Source organism: Aquarana catesbeiana, linkage group LG05 (genome assembly GCF_042186555.1).
Source record: "Aquarana catesbeiana isolate 2022-GZ linkage group LG05, ASM4218655v1, whole genome shotgun sequence".
Classification (NCBI taxonomy): domain Eukaryota; kingdom Metazoa; phylum Chordata; class Amphibia; order Anura; family Ranidae; genus Aquarana; species Aquarana catesbeiana.
The window spans coordinates 69,801,646-69,825,166 of NC_133328.1; the positions used below are offsets into that span (position 1 = coordinate 69,801,646).

General features: G+C 44.1%; 1 protein-coding gene across 1 annotated transcript in view; it reads left to right on the forward strand.

Moving 5' to 3' along the window:
- LOC141144314 (integrin beta-1-A-like) overlaps nucleotides 1-23,521 on the forward strand; it is a 98,037-nt gene that overhangs the window by 10,576 nt on the left and 63,940 nt on the right. The window contains exons 4-7 of the mRNA XM_073629869.1: nucleotides 720-936; nucleotides 1,588-1,758; nucleotides 9,617-9,855; nucleotides 19,302-19,457. Of these exons, the coding sequence (XP_073485970.1) occupies nucleotides 720-936; nucleotides 1,588-1,758; nucleotides 9,617-9,855; nucleotides 19,302-19,457 (783 nt within the window). The remainder of the gene's footprint in view (nucleotides 1-719; nucleotides 937-1,587; nucleotides 1,759-9,616; nucleotides 9,856-19,301; nucleotides 19,458-23,521) is intronic.

The window sequence follows — 23,521 nt, forward strand, 5'->3', positions numbered from 1 at the left end:
GGGGGGAGGGGGGTGCAGATACCTGTCTAAGACAGGTATTTGCACCCACTTCCGACATAGACTTCCATGGGAGTCTATGCCTCTTCCCGTCCCCACCGCGCTGTCTCCTGGGAACACACAGCTCCCAGGAGAGAGCGGGGACCACTTGGGACGCGCAGCGCGACTTGCGCATGCGCAGTAGGGAACCGGGAAGTGAAGCCGCAACGCTTCACTTCCTGATTCCCTCACTTAGGATGGCGGCGGCAGCTGCCGAGAACCGAGCAGGTTCTCGGCGTCCCCTGCCGACATCGCTGGACCCTGGGACAGGTAAGTGGCCATGTATTAAAAGTCAGCAGCTGCAGTATTTGTAGCTGCTGGCTTTTAATATTTTTTTTTTTTGGCGGTGTGGGTGAACCCCCGCTTTAATTAATCAACAAAAGTGGAGTTACTTTATAAGCCTTTTGTTCTGGATATTTAATCCAAGAATTTGGCTGAAATGCATCAGTTTCTAGTTTAAAGACTAATTTGCAATTTTAAGCCTTCTTGATCATACTGATAGCTTTTGATGTACAGCACTGGCTGAGTGGAACCAGTTAAACCAAGAAAATATGGTAGAATTCATACCGCTTTAACTGCCATAACAAGTTAGGAACCATTTTTATTTTATGCAGTTGATTTTATTTATGCACTTGATTTACTTTTCATGCATTTTAATTTTTATACCTAATGCTTAATTTTAGGATTTTTTACAAGAAGGTGAGCCCACATCTGCACGCTGTGATGATCTTGCTGCGTTGAGACTTAAGGGCTGTCCAGAGGAAGACATTCAGAATCCCAGAGCAAGCAAGGAAAAGCTCAAGGACAACCCTATAACATATAAGACCAAAGGAAATTCTGTGAACTCCTCTGAAATTACACAGATCAGACCCCAGCAATTAAAATTTAAACTAAGATCAGGTACAGACAGACATATGTTCTGAGTGTAAGGCTTCTTTCACACGGGCTTTCCGATCAGGTCCGCCTGTCAGTTTTTCAGGCGGACCTGATCGGAGACTCCATTCACTATTATGGAGCGGCGGATGTCAGCGATGACATGTCTGCTGACACCCGCTGCTATCCGATCCGATCCTGTCCGTGAAATCCAGGCGGATGATGACCCTATTTTCCATCCGTCTGGTGGATCGGATGAAAATGGACAGGTGGTCCGTTTTCATCTGATCTTCTGAGCGGGCTCTGCACAGTGAGTGGAGATAGACCTGTCATCCGCCTGCTCAGCAGGGATCAGCGGATCAATCCCCAGCTGAGCAAAGCGGAGTCTGCCGGGCAGACCGCCTGTGTAAAAGGACCCTAACAGGCTTCTGTATATAAGCCTTGACACACAGGGGTTGATTTACTAAAACTGGAGAGTGCAAAATCTGGTGCAGCTCTGCATAGAGACCAGTCAGCTTCCAGATTTTTTTTGTCAAGCCTAATTGAACAAACCGAAGTTAAAAGCTGATTGGCTACCATGCATAGCTGCACCAGACTTTGCACTCTCCAATTTTAGTAAATCAACCCAATAGATTCTTTGTGTTTTCATTTGCATTTATTTCTTTTATTTTTGTACAGGTGAACCCCAGACATTTAATTTAACATTTAGAAGAGCAGAAAATTATCCTATTGACTTGTATTATCTTATGGACCTGTCATATTCTATGAAAAATGATTTAGAGAATGTTAAAAATCTTGGCACAGTTATAATGGAGAAAATGAAACAAATTACTTCAGATTTCAAGATAGGTAAGAGTTACATTATAGGTTTGCTCTGATGAAAAGGGTATATCCCTTGAAATGCGTTGACCTTCTTGCACTGTGTTGTATGAACTTTCACATTGGTCATTTAGGTCCTTGAATCTCAGGTGAATTATTACATTTTCATGTACTGGCAACTTTTGTGAGTAATTTTATACATATTGTTTAAATAAATGGTGCTTGGGATAATGCATGAGGATGGTGCTCCCTCCTCTTCTTTTATCGATTTGTTTTAAAATACACAAATCTGTACATGTACCATTTGTTTTAAGGGGCTTGCTCAATGCGTGTAAATGCACAAATATGCAGTGTAGCCATATGCTTGGCTGAGAATGGAGAGTGAGGGAAACTGGCTGCAGCTGCTCTACTGTTGTGCTGAATCAAGCAGCACTGCACTGTGGGAACTGTAGTCCAGAGGAAAGAGACTCTACTGTCATCAAAAGCTGTTTTTTTTTTTTAAATTGATTTGCATTTTATTTTTTTTGATCAAACGAAAAGTTTATTGAGCATAAATGTCAATACAGGTTATTAACAACGGATTACAAAGTGCAATATATTTCAATGTTATGCATAGTGTTCAGTTCACAGAATTTTAAGCATGTCATTATGGCTTAAATTCAGGTATCAAATATTGTCATACATGTATAAAAGGTAGGTTGCTTAGGGAAAGGCTGGGTCTGTGCAACTACAATTTCACCAAACAAATAAAAGTCAAAGAACAAGAAAAGTAAAAACAGAAGAGGTGGGACACAATTGGTACTAGTCAGTGCATGTGGAAGACTCATTTATCCACCTGTCCCATATTTTATGGTATTTGCCCGGGCAGCCACGGTGGGTATACAAAACCTTCTTGTAGGGGAGGGTAAGATTCACAGCCCTCTTCCATTGTTGCATGGTAGGGGGGGGCGGGCCGAAGCCACTGTTGGGCTATCTGCATTCTGGCTGCAAAAAGGGTTTCCTGCAAGAATATCGATAGATACTTTGCTTCCTCTGAAACGGGAAGAAGGCCAAGCAGGCATTGACGTGGGCATAGTGTTAGGGGGCAGCCCATGCGGTCGTGGAGAAATTTGACAATTTGTGACCAGTAACATTTGATAGGTGGACAGGACCATATAAGGTGATAAAAGGTACTGGGGTTGTTGCCACAGCGGGGACAGGCTGGATCAGTATCTGGCTTATATTTAGAGATTCATGCTGGAGTGAGGTATGACCTATGCAGGATATAAAGTTGGGTAAGGCAGTCCGATAGTTTAGGAGACACCTTCGTGCTAATCAAAAGGATTTCTTCCCACTGTTCGTCGTTTATTTCACCAGTGTCAGTCTCCCATTTGGCTCTCAAGTGTTGCGTATGGGTGATAGCTGAGGGTGTGAGTAGGCTATTATACAGGTTGGATATCAGTTTTTTGGGGTCGTCACCTAGAGCTATATCTGCAAAGGTCACTATTTCCAGGTTAGGAATGGAGTTGTCAAATTGGGATTGGAGGGCGTGACGGACTTGAAGATTTCGAAAAAACATATAATTGGGAAGAGAATATTCCTCCTTTAGGGTCTGAAATGTTTTAACTGCTCCTCTGGATATGAGTTGGGAGAGGTAGATGACTTTATAAATAATCCACAGTTTATAGTCTGGGATGGACAGTAGTTCAGGGAGTGGTGTGTGGGCGTGTATGGAAGGGGCCCCAACGGCAGTAAGGGCGCGCTGCCAAATTTTGCCGTGGTGTTTTAGCATGTGGTTCCCACCCGTGAGACGAGACACCCCTCTGTGTTTACAAAAAATTATCTGAAATGGATGGGCCACTACATCTGTCGCAGATGTGCATACCAAAGCGGAGTAATGGAGTTTGTCATGATTATTTAAATAATAGAAATGGGACAATTGGGAAGCCATATAATAAAAAGTGAGGTCAGGGGTGGCCGTACCCCCAAGGTGAGTGGGGCACTTCAATGTCTGCCATGATAATTTGTGTCGGGAGGAGCCCCATATAAAGGTATTGAGTATAGATTCCAGGGATCTAAATATGTGGGTCGGGATATGTAGGGGGGCATGCCAGAATAGGTATAATAATTTAGGAAGGAGGACCATTTTCACTAAGTTAATGTGACCCATTACACCGAGAGGGAGCCTAGACCATATTTGCGTTTTACTTTTAAGGAGAACGTACATTGGTTCGATGTTGAGGCGCACGTAGTCCGTGAGGGAGCGCGAGCATTGTATGCCTAAATATTTGATCTGGTTGGTCCTGACCAGTGAAAGGGTGGCCTGAGTGTTTGTTGGGACAGAGATATCTATGGGAAGTATTTGGGATTTTGACCAATTTATTTGGAGTCCCGAGAAGGTTCCGAATTGTTGAATGAGTTGTAGTGCTGCTGTTATGGAGGGACCTGCGTCTGACAAATAGAGGAGCATATCGTCAGCGTATAAACTGATTACTTCTGTCAGTTGGCCCAAACGGAGACCCTTGATATTGGGGTGTGACCTGATGGCGATGGCTAATGGCTCAACGTCCAGCGCGTACAGAAGAAGGGATAAGGGGCAGCCCTGTCGTGTACCTCTAGATAGTGCAAAGGGGGTGGATGTTTTACCGTTGACCTGGATTCGGGCAGTGGGAGCCTGGTATAGGAGTTGGATCCACCTGATAAATCTTGGTCCAAATCCGAATCTGTGTAAACACTCCCACAGATAGCTCCACTCCACGGAGTCGAACGCCTTAGCGGCGTCGAGGCTGACCACCACCCGAGAACTGACGTCATCGTGTGTAGCTTGTAGGTTTGTGAATAGTCTTCTTAAGTTGAATGCTGTGTTCTTATTAGACATAAAGGCTGTTTGGTCTGCGTGGATGAGGCTAAGTATGGCTTTGTTGAGTCTCAGGGCGAGGATCTTGGCGAGGATTTTTACGTCTAATTGGAGAAGAGATATTGGGCGATAAGATTCAGGGTAAAGGGGGTCTTTACCAGGTTTGGGAATAAGGATAATTAATGCCTCATTCATAGTGCGTGGGAGTGTGCCCGAGTCCAAGATGTGCGAGTATAAAGATTCCAGTCTGGGTATAAGAACTTCTTGAAAGTGGGAATAGAATTCCAACGGGAGCCTGTCAGAACCTGGGGCCTTTGACGCTGGTAAGTTCGCTATAGCCTCCCCGATACACTCCTCGGTGATGGGTGCCTCGAGGAGATCTACTTGGGAGGCCGTGAGAGTGGGGAAATTGATACTATGCAGCAGGTGGCGCAGCTCCTCTAGGGGATGGTCGGTTTTAGAGGTGTAGAGATCCATGTAAAATCTTTGGAACTCATGGGCCACATGGTCAGGGTCTGTAATCACGACTCCATCTTGCGAATGGAGCCATATAGGCAAGTATTCTACCCGCCCGCTCCCCATGCTCAAACACCCTCTGTTTGCTAAAAAAATATGTCCTTTTTGGCCTTTTCATAGTGTAAGTGGTCCGTGAGCCTGGATTGTAAGTGAAGCTGAGCCGAGTTAGAGGGTGTGGGATCTGCAAGGAAGTTTCGTTCAAGAAGATTTAAGTGTTCCTCAGCCTGCTGGATGATAATTTTGGAGGAGGCTTTGTGTCTATTTATGTGGGTGGAAAGAATCAGGCGGGCATGGGACTTGAACATCTCCCATATTGTCCCGATCGAGGCCGAACCTTGATTTGACAAGAAGTAATAAGACCACTCGCGCTGTATAATCTCGGTATCCGTGAGGATAGTGAGTCAGAATGGGTTCAGCCTCCACCGGCGGACCGGCGGAGTGGAGGGCAGTCGCAGTTTGATCCAGTAGGGTGAGTGGTCCGAAAGGACCCTCGCACCAAATACTACTTCAAGGAGCTCTGGGATCAGGGTTGGGGTAAGCAATATCATGTCTATACGAGACATTGCGGACTGTGAGGGCGTGAAGCAGGAGTATGCGGGTGTGTTAGGGTGTTTAAATCGCCATGTGTCGGTCAGGGCGAATTCTGATAAAAATCTGCCGAACCTAGTAAGGGCCGGTCCGTCCGGTGGCGTTGCTGGTGAGCGGAGTCTGTCCAGCCTAGGGTCAATCACTGTGTTGAAGTCGCCCAGCCACACAGCTGGTACTGTCGGGTGTTCAGTCATAAAGGTCAGCCCCTCTTTGAGAATAGCAAACTGGAATGGTGGAGGTATGTAAAAGGCCAGCAATAGAATCTCGAGTCCCCCCACTGTGGCGTGCAAGAAAAGGAACCTTCCATGCTGATCCGACCGCAGACCATGAAGCTGGATTGGGCCGTTTTGGCAATTAGGATTGCTATCCCCCTGGAATTGTTGGTGAATGGGGCCTGATACATCCAGCCCACCCAAGGTTTTTTGAGCGACAGCTGCATTTGCCCTGTGATATGAGTCTCCACAAGCACCGAGATATCCGCTCGTATGCGTTTGAGGTGGGACAGTGCAGCGAGTCGTTTAGTTTTGTCTCGCAATCCCCGTTCCACGTGACAATTTTTGAAGAGGCCATCCCAGCATTGAGGGCAGATGTAAGCGTAGTCGGATCAGCATGAAATGACCCACACACAAATATACCATACAAAGAACCAGAACATATAATGATGCAGAATGAGATTCAAGGGCCACAAAATATAGTACAATGAGTCCCCGCGAACTGGTAAAAAGAGGCCGCGTGGCGACCGCCACCATTCCGTGGGGAGCCATACAAATGAGTATCCCAAGCAATCTTGATAATGTCAAGCATTGTATATGCATTTTAGTATGACCGGTTGCACTATGCAGAAAAATGCGTATGAGACAGATTAAAAAATGAACGAAAAAAACAAATAAAGCCAGAACTTTGCCTACTCTGGACCAGCGTGGCAAGGCAAACTCGTAGCACCCCTCCACGGCCGTGGGGGCTGCAGCTGGCCAGGGAAACATTACTTTTTGCGGCTGCAGGAGGGAACCTGATCCGATCGATATAGGAGAAATGGTACATCCGAGTGAATCAGAGAGAGGGTCGGGCATCCCCCTGGGCGCCGTGAGGGGCGAACAGTAGTCAACAGAAGGGCACGGCGGTGCTGAACAATTAAGCATCCGATCTTGCAAAGGGGGTGTGAGAGATTAATTGAACCCGGCTGGGTAGATGGCTCTGTTGCGGGGCCAAGTAACTGTGCAAGTAACGAAGATGGCGTTACGTGGATAACTTGTTGGATTGAAGGGGGTAGGCAAGCAAAGTGTGAGGAAGTCCATTGGGGTGACAAATGCCAGGGTGTTGAAAGTGGAAAAGTAAATGTAGTTAGACTCACTGTTCTGGTGGCGTAGGTCCTCGGGTTGAGGACTAGAGTAACTTCTAGGTGCGGATCAGCAGGGCGATGGAGCGTGTTGCAGACGGCTATGATGCCGGGCCTGCCGCAGCGCGATGTTCCAGCCAGGAGATGACCGCCGAGGGATCCTCAAAAAAATAGGCCTTTCTGTCTCCGATCACACGGAGGCGTGCAGGGAACAACATTGCATAGGTTAAATGATGGTTTCGTAGTTGTCGCTTGGCCTCTAAGAATTGTGCCCGCTTCTTTTGAACTTCTGCGGAGAAGTCGGGGAATACTGCAATGTGGGCTTCTCCGAAGGGTATGTTCCCTTTCTCGGTGAGGCGGAGGACAGTATCTCTGTCGCGGTAGTTCAGGAGCTTTGCGATGAAGGTTCTCGGAGGGGCTCCGGAGAGTGGGGGACGCGCTGCCAACCGATGCGCGCGCTCCACCACAAAGGTGGAGGAGAAGGCCTCTCTACCAAAGGTGGAAGTTAGGAGGTTCTCTAGGAATGTGGGGGGGTCAGTGCCTTCCAATCTTTCCGGTAACCGCACAAATCGGAGGTTGCATCGGCGTAGCCTGTTCTCCATATCGTCCTGTCTACTCAGGACTGTGTTGAGTTGGTATTGTAGTCTCTCCGTAGTAATCTGCAGTGGAGGTATTTCATCTTCCGCTTGCCCGATCCTGCGTTCTGCTTCGGTCACTCTCTCTCTTAGTTTGTGGATATCTTGACGGATTAAAGAAATATCAACTTTAACTTCCTCTATCTTAGATGTGAGGGTTGTTTGGCAAAGGGATACAGCTTCAAGGATTCGGGCCGTATCACCCGACTGCGTAGTCTCTTCCCCTATGGCTGAGGTGGCGCCATCTTCATTCACAGGGTCCCGCTCCTCATGGCGGTATTTATCCAACTTTCCAGTCGTCCCTGTGGTTCTTTTGGGTGGCGACATAGTCCCGGGAGTAGCCACAGGTATCCGAAGCAGGTATTGTTGGTTTTGGGGGGTGATTTGGCCCCGAAGGATAGAGATAAAGGATAAATTTGGCTGGAGCTCTCACACCACACTCCTTACTCCATGCGGCTTCAGGCCACGCCCTGTCATCAAAAGCTTTTGAACTGCATTTCCCAGAGAGAGATCGCCTGGAGGAGGGGAAAGAGCTGCATTTTCTCAGGCTCTACAGGACATAGCCTTCTCTTGCCATGAGGGAACACCAGAGAGTGCACATACCTGTCCAGTGTGCACCACTACTGATGCTGAATGACATTCTGAGCAACGTCCAGAGTGCTGAGTTCATGGGTACCGACAGCCAGAGTCATCTGGGTGCAGAGCAAAGAGTGGACTAATATGGTGAGTTGAAATATCACTGGACTGGTTTGCTGCTGATGTGTGTCAGGAACCTTGACTCAGACAGAAATGCAGTAAAAATCATACCTTTTAATGTAATGGTAAAAAATGGTACAGATCAGTAAAAGTAGTCAAAATATAAGCCAGGGATCATAAGCCAAAGCAGGTGGTCAGACAAGCCAGTAATCAGGAAACTAGAGATCAATGTAGTCAGAGGCAGAAGAACAGGACCAGGAACCAGAAGGGACTTCAGCCGGGCAAAGTCTTTCACAGGAACACAGCAGAGAAACTCCAGATATGTTGACCAGGCGAAGGCAGGAAAGGAATGAACAAGGCAGTTTAAATAGCCAGAAGGGGCTGGCTGTAGGTGGGACTGACAAGCAGATAATGATAACCAGGTGAGCCACCGAGGAAATAATGAGTGCTGACAATTATTCAATAGCTGAGCAGCCTGAGCACAGAGAAGAGAGCCCAGCCCTGACACTGTGGGGATTTACTATCGGATGCTAGAGAGACTGAGCTCTTTAGGAACTGATCTACAGCCATTTAGTAGCTTTATTTCTGCCCCCTGGCTTGACTGGGACTATTCTCATATGCACCAGTGGTACAGCTGGGTCCCAACGCTAGCTGGCTGAAAAGTTAGGACTAAAGACTGTCCTTTTACAGCTGCTACACAGAGATCTTCACCTATTGCTTATGCTAAGAGATACCGCTCAGGGGACATTGCACCATATTCTAGCTGTTCTCCTAGAGTACACTCTAGACTAGTTATAGTATTTTTACACATATTGCAGTTAATGCTTATATGCACTGTTTATTGCTGACTTTGCCGATTTATGTGTTGATTCAAGTCTATTGGTACAGAACTTTATTCTAGGTTACCTTGGCATAGTGTTTATCCTGTGTCTGAACCTTCCATCTTTTACCTCCCTATATTTTAAACCTACCTTTATTTTAGGAAACAGTGTTTAAATTTGGTCTAGATCCATAGCAATAAATGCTAATTCTTTTTGAAATGTATTTTCCTTTTAAGTGTGGCTAATTTGACACAATCAGAATCAATATACAGTACCCTTGTGTTGCTGTAGAGAGCAAAGAAACAGTAGTGTTTGATTTCATAATCCTTAACAGTAATGGTTTGTATGTGAGATGGGGAGTTCCACATTCTCATAAATAGCTTGGTTTGTTTGATATACGTTGCCCTTTGTATGTTGTAAATTTACTGAATTTTTCTTTATACTGTCTGTTTTACTTCAGGTTTTGGGTCTTTTGTAGAGAAGACAGTCATGCCATATATTAGTACAAATCCTGCTAAACTCATAAACCCGTGCACCACCAATCAGCAATGTACCAGTCCGTTCAGTTTCAAGCATGTACTCAGTCTCACAAATAATGGAAGCCTTTTCAATGAACTAGTAGGCAAGCAGGAGATCTCTGGTAATTTGGATTCCCCAGAAGGTGGATTTGATGCCATCATGCAAGTCGCTGTGTGTGGTGTAAGTAGTGAAGGGACTGTATATTGCACATTGGAACCATCTATCTCTGCACTTACATATGTTTTATAAAGATAACTCACCACTATGTCATACATAATGCTTTTGTTAATTTTTTTTTAATGATAAGCACACTCAAATGCTTTCAGCACTTCCTACTGCGGAAGTGTGTGTAAACCATAACATTAGACTGCTCTTACTTGATCCCTTTTGATTACTATACCATTGAAACCATTTTAAATCTATTATTATTAATATTATTTAAGTCTATTGGGATAAACACAGAATGATAATAGTCCTCAAAAGATTTTCCCCTATTCTAGGAAAAGATAAACAACTTTTTAATGTTTTTGGATTTAAATGGATTTATGATATTGAATCATGGACCAATCCCTGTGATATATAAATTATCCAGAAGTATATTTAAGTAAATAAAACCATATTGGAGGTTGGAGGTTGGAGGAAGAGGGGAAGGGGGAGAGGAACCCGTGGGATTCCCTTCGGGCATGTGTGTTGAATACATGTATGGAAACATCCGGGTCCATGTATCGCAATTTCTGGGGGAATGTCATTGCACATAGTATGTTAAATTTTGCTGTATTTTGACATAATTACTAAAAGTTTGTTATTCTATTTAGGTGGCACTAATTAAAAGTCTGTATAGATAGCTCTTGATGAAGAGGACCATGTCCAAGAAACATGTTGAGCTGTAAAGACTATTATGTGCAATTACGTCAGTATTTGGGATTGATTGTTTTACAATTGTATTTTATTATAGTCTGTTGTTGTATGGACTAATATTGTCTAATTTTAAATGAATTGAATAAATGGTATTTTTTTTTTATAAAAAATGCTGTGCCTCAAAAATCCCACATTTATACTATAAATGTACACAAGGTAAGGTGCAGCGCAAGAACAGGTAAATGAAAAATGCAATGATACAATGATAAAAATGCAATGATGCAATGATAAATGCAGTATTAAAAGAGCAATCACAAAAAAAGTTCAACAAGAGAGGGGAAGAGGACTAAAAGACCCAGCAAGAACCAAGAGGATTCCACGTGACAATCGCACATTTTAAGGAAGATATTGGTCATAGACCCTCCACCTTCAGAGCAATTGCTTCACTCACCTTAAGGACTTGACCACTGAATTAACAGATGGTCAAATAGTTAGGTCCCTTCATAGGGTAAATGATCCAGGCAAAGACAGGAACTCCAGTAGATTCCCCGGAATATACAAAAGGTGAAGCAAAAACAACTCTAAGTGCTCACTGTGGATCAGTTACAAAGCAGCTTTATTTTAAAAATTGTTACTCACAAACGGCTGTTAAAAACAGCATTTCCATCACAGATGGCTGAGTGGTGTGTAAGATGCATGTCGGCAGCAGGTGACATTAGCGAGTAGCTCCTCCCCCATACACGTTACATTCATAGAACTTCGTCAGCGGGGCGGTGCCTAACGAACGTCACCCATCCTCCTTAAAACTGTATCCGTCGTCATGGAAACCATGATGTGAATGAGGGGCGCGGCTAAGCCTCCCCCCTCACATGGTACACAAATCCCATCAATCAACGTTCCTGCTGAAGGGGACAGAGAAAAGGATATCTCATGACCAAACCACTTCTTCTATATTATAATATATAAAGGCAACCAAAAAAGAAAGTTAGGGACCCTTTATATATTAAAAATGGCGTCTCCTCGTTGGCAACCAAAAAAGATTTAGTGATCCCCCCCCTGATAAGTGGGGCGGCCTGGTAATAATGAGTAAAATCTTCTACAGGGAAGAAATGCAACGTCTATTAGGGGATCGTTTAAAGGGGAATTATCAGTATTGATACAAAAGGGTGTGAAACGTAAGCTTCTCACTAAGAAGGAGGCTAATTTTCTGGATCCAAGTGTGTTTAGGACACCGATTATCTATTGCCTACCAAAAATTCATAAGGATGCCCAATCTCCACCTGGGAGACCCATTGTGACATTGACTCAGTGTCCTCCCATCTTGGACAGTATATAGACTTCTTTATTAAACCTTTAGTATGTGATACCCCAGCCTTTCTTAGACCCCTTTCACACTGAGCCTCCCCGGGCAACAACTGTAAATAGCGCCCCTTTACTGGCGTTTTAGTGGCACTATTCAGCCGCTAGCGCGGTGGAGGTGGTTTTAACCCCCACTAGCGGCCGAAAAGGGGTTAAATCTGCCCGCAAAATGTCACTGCAGCGGCGCTTTACCAGCAGTATAGCAGCGATGCCCCATTGTTTTCAATGGGGAGGAGCGGTGTATTCACCGCTCCTCCACCGCTGTTAAGAAGCTGCTGGCAGGACTTTTTGTAACGCCCTGCCAGTGCAGCGCCCCACTGTGGAAGCACTCAGGCTTTCACACTGGGTTTGCAGCTGAGGCTTTTTTCAGGCGCTTTACAGGCGCTATTTTTAATGATGTAGCGCCTGAAAAATGCCTCGGTGTGAAAGGGGTCTTAGGGATACCAAGCACATCATACAGATCATGGAAGCCCTTCCGTGTACCAGTAGTAGTATATTAGTCACGGCCGATGTTGGCTCCCTATATACTATTATTGGCCATTGGGAGGCCATTGCCTCTGTTAAATGGGCTCTTAATAAATCTAATCTCAGTAGCTCACATAAAAAGTTTTTGCTACAGTGCCTGGAATTCCGCCTTACTAAGAACTATTTCTGGTATGACAGGCAGTTTGTCCTTCAGATCATGGCCGTGGCTATGGGGGCTATGTTTGCCCCTAGTGTGGCAAATTTATTCATGGCACTATGGGAGGAGGAGTCCATTTTCCATGACCGCCCTGGGCAACTTGCTACAAACGCTATACTGATGACTTGATTATGGTCCGGGAAGGAGTTACAGACAGCCTTCCTGCTTAGGCTGAACAACAACACTAAAAATATCTCCCTAACTTGGAGCATTGATACAGAACATCTTGTGTTTTTGGATCTTGAAATTTTCAAGGAGGGGGATCATTTTAAAACACACAATTATTTCAAGCCAATGGATAGGAATGGGTATATCCCATTAGATAGCTGCCATCACAGCACTTGGCTGTGTAATATTCCTGGGGGCCAATTCATCCGCATCAGGCGCAATTGTGCCTTGGATTCCGAATATCAGGCTCAATCTCATGTATTGGCGGAGAGGTTTTTTCAAAAGAGGTTACCAAAAGGAACAAGTCCTTATAGATTGTGTTGAGATAGGGAATCGTGACAGACAAACATTGGTTGCTGATTCTAATATGGGGAATAAAAAGAGTGTTAACACGCAGGAGTACAGAATTGTCCTTGATTATAATGTACAATACAGACAGTTTGAACGGATCATCTTGAAACACTAAGATGTCCTCAGGAAAGAGAGGGTGCTTGACACCGTTCTCCCTAGCTGACCCCATTTTATTTACAGACGGGCACCAACCCTGCGAGATGCTATTGCACCTGGAGTCATAGACTCCTTTAGAGAGAATAGGATTTTTTCTTTTCTGTCCGGTTTTTATGGTTGTGGCAGATGCCCAGCGTGTAAACAATGTAAATGCAACAACAAAAAACGTAAAGAATTTGTTTCTTCCTCTACTGGTCGGAGGTATCAGGTAAAAAAACCTGATAACATATAGCACACAAGGGGTGGTATATATGCTGGAGTGCAAATATGGACTCCATTATATTGGTAGGACCTCTAGACCCCTGAGTGTGCGCGTGGGGAAACACGTGAATAACATCAAAAAGGGACTCAGATCCCATAGTGTCTCCAAACATTTCAAAGTTTTGGGGCATCAAAAAGGTTGACAGGCATTGGCGGGGGGGGGGGGTAACTATATCCGCCGCCTTAGCCAGAGGGAGTCCTTCTGGATTTTTGAGGCTAAGGTCCTCTCTCCTGAAGTGTTAAATATATATTTTAATTTAAATTGTTTTATCTCTGATAGGTAGTATAGCGCTGACAACTTGTTTCTAGCCATATGTGTGTTATACAGTACATACGTTGTTATAGTGCCATCTTGTGGACAACTGAAAAGGTACAATACTTTTACGTTTCATAATTAAGTGAAGTGACATGGAAGTGATTGATTGTTTACTTGGGAACTTTAGCTGTGACCCACCCACAATGCTCCTGGACAAGAGGAGAACTGAACTGCATTGTGGGAGGATATAAAAGGGCTGGGAGCGGCCATCTTATATCTCTTGTTCCTGGGACGCGTGGCCTGCCAGCAGAACTCTGTGGGTGTGTGTGTCCCACAGGGTTGTGGCCTACTTTGTGAAGGAGCGGAGCAGTTGCAAGGATCCTGCCATCGTATCACAGTGTGCTGGAGCTGCAGAAGTGATCGTTCCGGAGACCCGTGGGGAGATAACCGAGGACTCCTGGTCGTGTGTGTAACGGAACAGTGTGACGGCGTGGTGGTGCCTCCTTACGGACTGACAACTGCTGAAACGGAGACATCCATCTGCCCGGATCCCGTGTGGTGAGAGGGTTAACACCCAGAAGTTTGTTTAACTACTGCACACACATTTAGAACTGTTACAGAGTGTTGCTGGGACTGATAGTCCCACGGAACAAGTTAAGTTGGAGAACTTTACATCTGAATAGATTTCAGTATACAAGAACGGATGCTAGATGTTTGTTTTCTTCATATAAGAACACTTATGCCGCGTACACACGGTCGGACTTTTCGTCTACAAAAGTCCGACAGCCTGTCCGACAGACTTCCGGCGGACTTTCGGCGGACTTGCAGCAGACTTTCTAACGAACGGACTTGCCTACACACGACCACACAAAAGTCCGACGGATTCGTACGTGATGACGTACACCGGACTAAAATAAGGAAGTTCATAGCCAGTAGCCAATAGCTGCCCTAGCATGGGTTTTTGTCCGTCGGACTAGCACACAGACGAGCGGATTTCGGGGTCCGTCGTAGTTACGACGTAAAGATTTGAAGCATGTTTCAAATCTAAAGTCCGTCGGATTTGAGGCTGAAAAAGTCTGCTGAAAGTCCGGAGAAGCCCACACACGATCGGATTACCAGCCAGCTTTAGTCCGTCGGCGTCCGTTGGACTTTTGTAGACGAAAAGTCCGACCGTGTGTACGCGGCATTAGTCAATCTGCTGGATTACAATTGTTTTAGTGTGTTATATTACACTGCGCAACACCTAGGAGGAACCCATTGCGGATTACGCGCAGAATCAGGCCCCGACCGTTACAACCCTGGCAAACTGACAACACTAGAAATCTCAAGAGACATTGCCGTGCTCTTGAACGACTGTGGCGTAAAACCAAATGCCTGTAAGAATTCACCCTATATAAATCTGCCCTTCTAAAATACAATTCATGCCTCCATGCTGCTGTCTCTCTTATTAATTCCTTGTCATCCAGTCCCCATCGGCTCTTCTCAACCTTTAACTCTCTGCTTCGTCCACCACCCCCTCTACCCCACTAACTTACTCACTGCCCAAGAGATTGCCAATCACTTCAAAGACAAGATCGATGCAATTCGTGAGGACATCTCCACTGTGCGTACGTCTTCCCCACCCAACATACCTTGCCTAGCAGCACATTCAACACTCTCCTCTTTTGAATTGGCTACTACTGAAGAGGTTACAAAAATTTTCTCAGATGCCCACCTAACCAATTGTCCCTTGGATCCTGTTCCCTCACAACTACTACGGTCACCCTCTTCTTCTATCCTATGCTCCCTCACCCACATCTTCACTCTCTCCCTCTCTAGTGGCATTTTCCCCTCCCCTCTAAAACATGCGCAGATCACTCCCATTCTTAAAAAGCCCTCACTGGACCCTACCGACCTAAACAACTTAAGACCCATCTCATTGCTCCCATTCACCTCTAAACTTCTAGAACGCTTAGTCTACAACCGTCTTAGCTCCTACCTCAATGAAAATAACCTTCTTGACCCCTTACAGTCTGGCTTTCGCTCGCAGCACTCCATGGAAACTGCCTTACTAAAACTGACTAACAATTTACTAACTGCTAAAACCAACAGCCAGTACTCCATACTCCTACTACTTGATCTCTCTGCGGCCTTTGATACTGTTGACCACCCGCTCCTTCTCAATAAACTACATTCCCTTGGCCTCCGAGATTCTGCTCTATCCTGGTTCTCTGACTATTTATCACAGCGCTCCTTCAGTGTCACCTACAACTCTGTCTCCTCCTCTCCATTGCCCCTTTCTGTGGGGGTCCCCCAAGGCTTGGTTCTTGGACCCCTTCTCTTCTCTATCTACACCTCCTCCCTTGGTCACTTAATAAGTGCCCACGGCTTCCAATACCACTTATACGCTGATGACACCCGAATCTATCTGTCTACTCCTCACCTCACTCCTTCAGTCTCCTCTCGCATTACTAACTTACTAACTGACATATCAGCATGGATGTCGCACCACTTCCTTAAACTAAATCTCTCTAAAACTGAGCTATTAATATTCCCCCCCCCCCCCGCCCGTGCCCCCCTCCATGACTTTTCCATCAAAATCAACAATGCAACCATCAGTCCCTCCCCTCACGCCAGGGTACTAGGTGTAATCCTAGACTCTGACTTGTCATTTCAGCCTCAAATCCAATCGCTGTCAAAAGTTTGTAGAATTCATCTCTGTAACATCTCTAAAATTCGCCTTTTTTTAACAAATGAAACCACCAAGCTCCTCATTCACTCCCTTGTTATCTCTCGCCTTGACTATTGCAACTCCCTTCTCATTGGCTTACCTCTCCATAGGCTATCCCCTCTTCAGTCTATCATGAATGCTGCTGCCAGACTTATCCACCTTATCAACCGCTCAGTGTCTGCCAACCCTCTACTTCAATCCCTACACTGGCTCCCAATCACCCAGCGAATTAAATTCAAAATTTTAACCACAACATACAAAGCCATTCACAACTCTTCCCCAAGCTACATCACCAATCTTGTCTCCAAATATCACCCAAATCGACCTCTCCGCTCTTCTCAAGACCTCCTACTTTCAAGCTCTCTCATCTCCTCCTCCCATGCTCATCTCCAGGATTTCTCCAGAGCCTCTCCCATCCTCTGGAACGCGCTACCTCCATCTATCCGGCTATCCCCTACTCTTGCTAGCTTCAGGCAATCCCTTGAAACTCATCTCTTCAGGAAAGCCTATCACGTCTCCAACTAATCTCCTACCACTTCCACCAGCTCATTCCCCACAGTTACAACCTTTTGTACCACCTGCCCCACCCTATTAGATTGTAAACTCTTCTGAGCAGGGCCCTCTTAATCCTATTGTATTGTATTGTATTGTATTATAACTGTATTGTCTCCCTTTTATATTGTAAAGTGCTGCGTAAACTGTTGGCGCTATATAAATCCTGAATAATAATAATAATAATAATTACAATTATAAAAGCTAGCGAAGACTGACGACTTCAGGACTACCTTTTTATTTGCAGGGCCCTGCATTTAGTTACCAAGGATAGTGACTTTACCGTTTAGAGCAGGGGGAGCTCCCTAGTCTAAGTATATACAGTTAGGTATATTTGTGTATGTTGTCAATTGTCCTAACCATTTCCTATACTGTTGCACTACGTTGGTGTGATAGTATAGTCATTGTAATACCTAATGATATAAATATATTATTTACTCAAAGAAAGAAGTTATTTTTGGTTATTATTGAAGTTTGTGTGCAGTATTTTTATTTCTCCTGCAGGTGGCGCTACCAGCACCCAGGTAGAGGTAACTATAACTATAAGTGTGTATTGTGGGTTCAAGTTGATACTCATATTATTACAACACTGCACTACATTTGTGTCAAGGGGATTGAACAATTTAAGAAGGGTGAAGAGCATAGAGGACAGGCCCGCTTTAAATCAGCAGCTCCACCGGGAGTTATTGCTACAGTAGTTTTGTTTATAATATTATTTTTATTTTTATTTATTTTATTTTTATTTTATTATTTTTATTAGTTTTGTATTTTTTTTCCATATCCTGACTGTTTGTTCATTGTTCATGAAGGTGTGAGATGCGAGGAGTCAGTGGGTGACTAGTGCTTTTTATATTTTATGCATTTTTTATATATACTTTATATACTCACATGTTATATGCTCAGCGAGCATTTTCCTAACTGGCCACTAGGGGTCAATGTGCTAACCTAGTGTTCACTTCCTGAGCTGGAAGTGGTTTGGTCATGCGATATCCTTTTCTCTGTCCCCTTAGCAGGAATGCTGATTGATGGGATTTGTGTACAATGTGAGGGGGGAAGCTTAGCTGCGCCCCCTGTTCGCATCATGGTTTCCATGACGTTCCTTAGGCACCACCCCCTGACGAAGTTCTATGAATGTAACGTGTACGGGGAGGAGCTACACACTGATGTCACCCGCTGCCAACCTGCATCTTACACACCACTCAGCCATCTGTGATGGAAATGCCGTTTTTTAACAGCCGTTTGTGAGTAACCATTTTTAAAATAAAGCTGCTTTGTTACTGATCCACAGTGAGCACTTAGATTTGTTTTTGCTTCAACTTTTGTATATTCCGGGGAATCTACTGGAGTTCCTTTCTTTGCCTGGATCATTTACCCTATGAAGGGACCTGCCTATTTGACCATTTGTTAATTCAGTGGTCCAGTCCTTAAGGTGAGCGAAGCGATTGCTCTGGAGGTGGAGGGTCTGTTACCAATATCTTCCTTGAATTGTGTGATTGTCACGTGGAATCCTTTTGGTGCTTGCTAGGACTTTTGTCCTCTTCCCCTCTCTTGTTGGACTTTTTTGTGATTGCTCTTAATACTGCATTTATCATTGCAAATTTTTATTTACCTGTTCTTGCACTGCACCTTACCTTATGCATTTTACTTAGATTACGTGATGATCTTTTTGTGCTAGCTGCATTCATTTTTAGGTTATTTAGGAATTATTTTTTGCGCTGATTGCTTTATTTGTATATACTATAAATAAAGTTTCGATGTATCAAATTTTAGGGATAGAACTTGATTATTATTATGTTTTTGATCAGATTATTGAAAGCATTTTGTTATATCAGTTTTGTTAAATCCAAAAATACATTGTTGATCATGCTGGAAATACAGTGACATATCACGTTGATGTGCCTCTCTGCGTGTATTTTCTCAAGCAATGTTATCAGCCCTATCCAATTCTCTACAGAGCTGCAGAAGCTACAGGACATCCTACAACCCCCCACCCCCCACCCCATTTTAAGAAGGTGAATGATCCCCTTTGAACTTGTGCCATATGTACTGGTTTTAGACAGTGTTGTACTTATACATCAAGACCTTACTATATAAAAGAATGGTACTGTAATCGTTTGTGCTGTCATTCGGCCTAGCCTTATAGCACTGTCATGGCGGCATCATGGCTACACACACAGACAATTATGACACAGTTTCATGTTTCTATAATCATTTGAGCATTGCATTTTTTTGCCATGAAAACTTGTCCTTCATGTTGTAGTATTTTATTTTAGGATCTCATTGGATGGAGGAATGTCACACGCTTGTTGGTGTTTTCTACCGACGCTGGCTTCCATTTTGCTGGTGATGGCAAATTAGGAGGAATCGTTCTGCCAAATGATGGAAAATGTCACATGCAAGACAATATGTACACAATGAGCCATTATTATGTGAGTCTGCAGATGTCTTTGTGCTTTTTGATAATTTTTTTTTAATTAGTTTAATTGTAAATCTTAGAAAAATTGGGTGTATTTGTTATTGCTCTGTATCCAAAGATATCATTAATTATTAATTTAGCTGATGCCGCTGATTTATTTTTAAAGGCATATAAACACTAATCCTTCACATTAACCACTTGACCTCCGGAAGATTTACCTCCCTTCACGACCAGGCCATTTTTTTGGGATACGGCAATGCTTTACTTTAACCACTTAAAGACTGCCCCACATACATTTACTGCGGCAGGGTGGCCCTTAAGCGCAAAATCATGTGCCTGTACGTGATCGCTGTTGTTGGCTCTGGGACATGCGTGCGCCGCCAGAGCCACGCTCCCACTGTGATTGGACACAGCGGGAGCCACGATCGTTCAGATGAGAGACAGAACGGCAGTCTGCCTATGTAAACAAGGCAGACCGCCGTTCTGTGAGTGAGGAAAATAGAGATCTTGTGTTTCTGCTAAGCAGAAACATCGATCTCTCTTTTCCTCCAGTCACAGCATTCCCCCCCACAGTTAGAAAACACTCCCAGGGAACACACTTAATCCTATGATTGCCCCTGATGTTAACCCCCTCCCTGCCAGTGGAATTTATACTGTGACAGTGCATTTTTTTTAGCACTGACCACTGCATTGGTGTCACTGGTCCCCAAAAAGTGTCACTTAGTGTCAGATTTGTCTGCTGCAATGTTGCAGTCCCACTAAAAATAGCTGGTCGCCGCCATTACTAGTAAAAACAATTACAAAAATTAAAAGTCCATAAATCTATCCCATAGTTTGTAGGCGCTATAACTTTTGCGCAAACCAATCAATCTACGCTTATTGGGATTTTTTAACCAAAGATATGTAGCAGAATACATACTGGCCTAAATTGATGAAGAATTTCGATTTTTTTATTGTATGTGTTTTATAGCAGAAATTAAAAATAATGTTTTTTCAAAATTGTCGGTCTTTTTTTGTTTATGTATAGCGCAAACAATAAAAACTGCAAAGGTGATCAAATACCACCAAAAGAAAGCTCTATTTGTGGGAAAAAAGAACATCAATTTTATTCGGGTACAGCGTCGCACACCGTGCAACTTTCAGTTAAAGCAACGCAGTGCCGTATCGCAAAAAATGGCCTGGACGGGAAGGTGGTAAAATCTTCTGGAGCTGAAGTGGTTAACTGACAATTGCGCAGTCATGCAACGCTGTACCCAAATAAAATGTATGTAATTTTTGTCCTACAAATAGAGCTTTCTTTTGGTGATATTTGATCACCAATGTGTTTTTTTTATTTTTTGGGCTATAAACAAAAAAAAAAGACTGACAATTTTGAAAAAAAAAAATAAATTTTTCTTTACGATCTGCTATAAAACATATCCAATAATAATAAAAAAAAAAAAATCAAATTTCTTCATAAATTTAGGCTAATATGTATTCTGCCACATGTTTTTGGTAAAAAAATGACAATAAGCTTATATTGATTGGTTTATACAAATGTTATAGCGTCTACAAACTACAGTACTGTATATATTTATGGAATTTTTATTTACTTGTTTTTTAATACTAGTAATGGTGGCCTTTAGCGAATTTTAGGGGGACTGTGATATTGCGGTGAACAATTGGACACTAACTGACACTTTTGACACTTTGCGGGAACCAGTGACACTAATACAGTGGTCAGTGCTAAAAATGTAACACTGTTACTGTACTAATGCCACTGGCTGGGAAAGGGTTAAACATCTAGGGCGATCAAAGGGTTATCTGTGTGCCTAGCCAGTGTTGTTGTATACTGCATGTGCTGCTTTTAATAGGGGAATATATGGATTTCATTCCCTGCTTTGCAGGTACACAAAATACATCCTTTCCTCCCCTGTCTGATTAATCACAGCAGAAGCGGCCCACTGGTGGTGTGCGCACGCCCTCAAGGCGGAAGTGCAGAATCACATCTATAAAGTATATACAGTACATGATTCTGCACAGGGGGCCACCCTGTAACAGTAAATCTGCTATAGGGTGGTCTGGAAGTGGTTAAAAAAAAGCTTCATAGAGTCACCTAAGCAATGATACACATAAAAATTCAAGCCACCCTGCAAGATAGAATCTACACATACCTGAAGACTTGGTAACCCTGTGTAGACAACTTTCTTCCTCCTTATTTTGATATGACCCTACTGTAGCCCTGACATGTTGTATCAACTGCCCCCTATATCAGAAAGCTGGATCACCTACCAGACTAACTTGTGGATACCCTTTCCCCCCACCCTTTGGTATTTCCCCTCCTCTCCTTTTCTTGCTCTCCTCTCTGGCTCCATTTGGTGGCTAGTTGCCCCGAGCCAATCCAAAACTATGTCTAGGATTGGACACTTAGCAACCATTCTGTCTGTATTATCTCTATTGTTTTTATTATCAGCTGGATTTTTTTTGTTATAAAACATTGCACATTTTTGATCTACTACGGTTTGAGATATTGTAATACTGCTGTTCACATGTTATTTACTAACCCCTCCATGATTCCTGCCGTTTCCTCTTAATTCTTGTGCAGAGTTTGGCTGGGCCCTAAGTTGCTTATATTCCGATATTTCCGATATATACAGTACATGCCTTATCTTTCAACAAAAATGTTGACTAAGAAAAAAAAAGCTTCAATGCCAATATAAATGTTACTGTTCTATGAACAGTATCAACCTTACTTCCAGATTACTTTCCTGACGTCTCCATGTCAGCACAGCTAGGTATAGGCTCTGCCCCCCCCCCCCCCCATGCCTCCAGGACTTAACTCATATAAATTTGAGCCCACCTAAAGCCTCTGCGTTCTTTATTTTTCCTCCTATGCACAGGACCTAGGTGTGCTCCTCTACCTGGCTGGTCTAAAGGGCTGGCCGGTCGTCTATGTGTGTGGATTAGACTGGACACAGTCCCTGGTGTCTCGGCTAAATGACCCATAATCCAGGTAGCCCCACTGCTGGTCCTCGGGCGGCTTTTATCAGGGCTAACAGCCTTGTTTGGGGTCCACTGGGTCCATGTAAAGTGGGCGGTGGTGTTGGCAGAGTCTCCACTATTCACGCGTACCCGCGCTGTGCCGGTGTTTACGGTCAGATGGCGGAGGATGGGTGAGCTAAATTTGAAAAATGCTTTGCATCCAAATGAATGCTGCATTGCTGGGTATTGTTGTGCCTTGCTCCCTGCAGCCACTATGCATAGCCCGAGCTCCTCCACAGGGAGTACTCTGCATAACAGGTACACAAAGTAACACTTTGTCTGTTCACACATAACAATAACCTCTTGGTGGCTTCTCATGTTTGCTTTACTGTTGTACCATTATGCCAACCCCCTCAAAAGACCAGCATTTCCACAGAAGATAGAGGAGTCACCTGTGGATGACTACTGGAGCCAGCTATGGCCTGTTGAGATATGGGATATCCTTTTATATTTCTATGTGCTCTCCAGTTTTTCATAAAAAAAAAAAAGAGAGAAGCATGTTTATGAGGTCTACAATTCCCTTGGTCTGTGTACATTGCAGAATATTAGTGTAATTCTGTTGCAAATTCCTACCTTTTGCTGTTCTGAACCAAATTTTTCATTATGTCCTGATTCCTGGCAGGGCAAGGTTTAGCTCATTAACCACCTGGTGAATCAGTGCTGTAGATGGAGGCTTCAAGACCACTTTGTGCTACAGGTAAGCCTATAATAAGGCTTACCTGTAGCTACCACGGATATCTCCTAAACCTGCACGGTTTAGGAGATACCTGCACGGTTTAGGAGATATCCCCTGTATTTGCATGTGCTGATGTCATGGACACATGTGCACTGACACAAACTGAAGCAATGGCACGTATGTGCCGTTGCTTCAGTGAGTGTGCATGCGCGTGAGTGACATCATCACTGCTCTGGCACCGTGATTGGCCAGAGCTGCGGCTCTGGCACGGCTCTGGCACGGCTCCGGACAATCACTGTGCCAGAGCCGCGATACCCGGAAGTAACCCCCGGGAGTGATGTCGCCAGCCAGTGCTGTGTACGGGCACCGCAGCGAGGGCT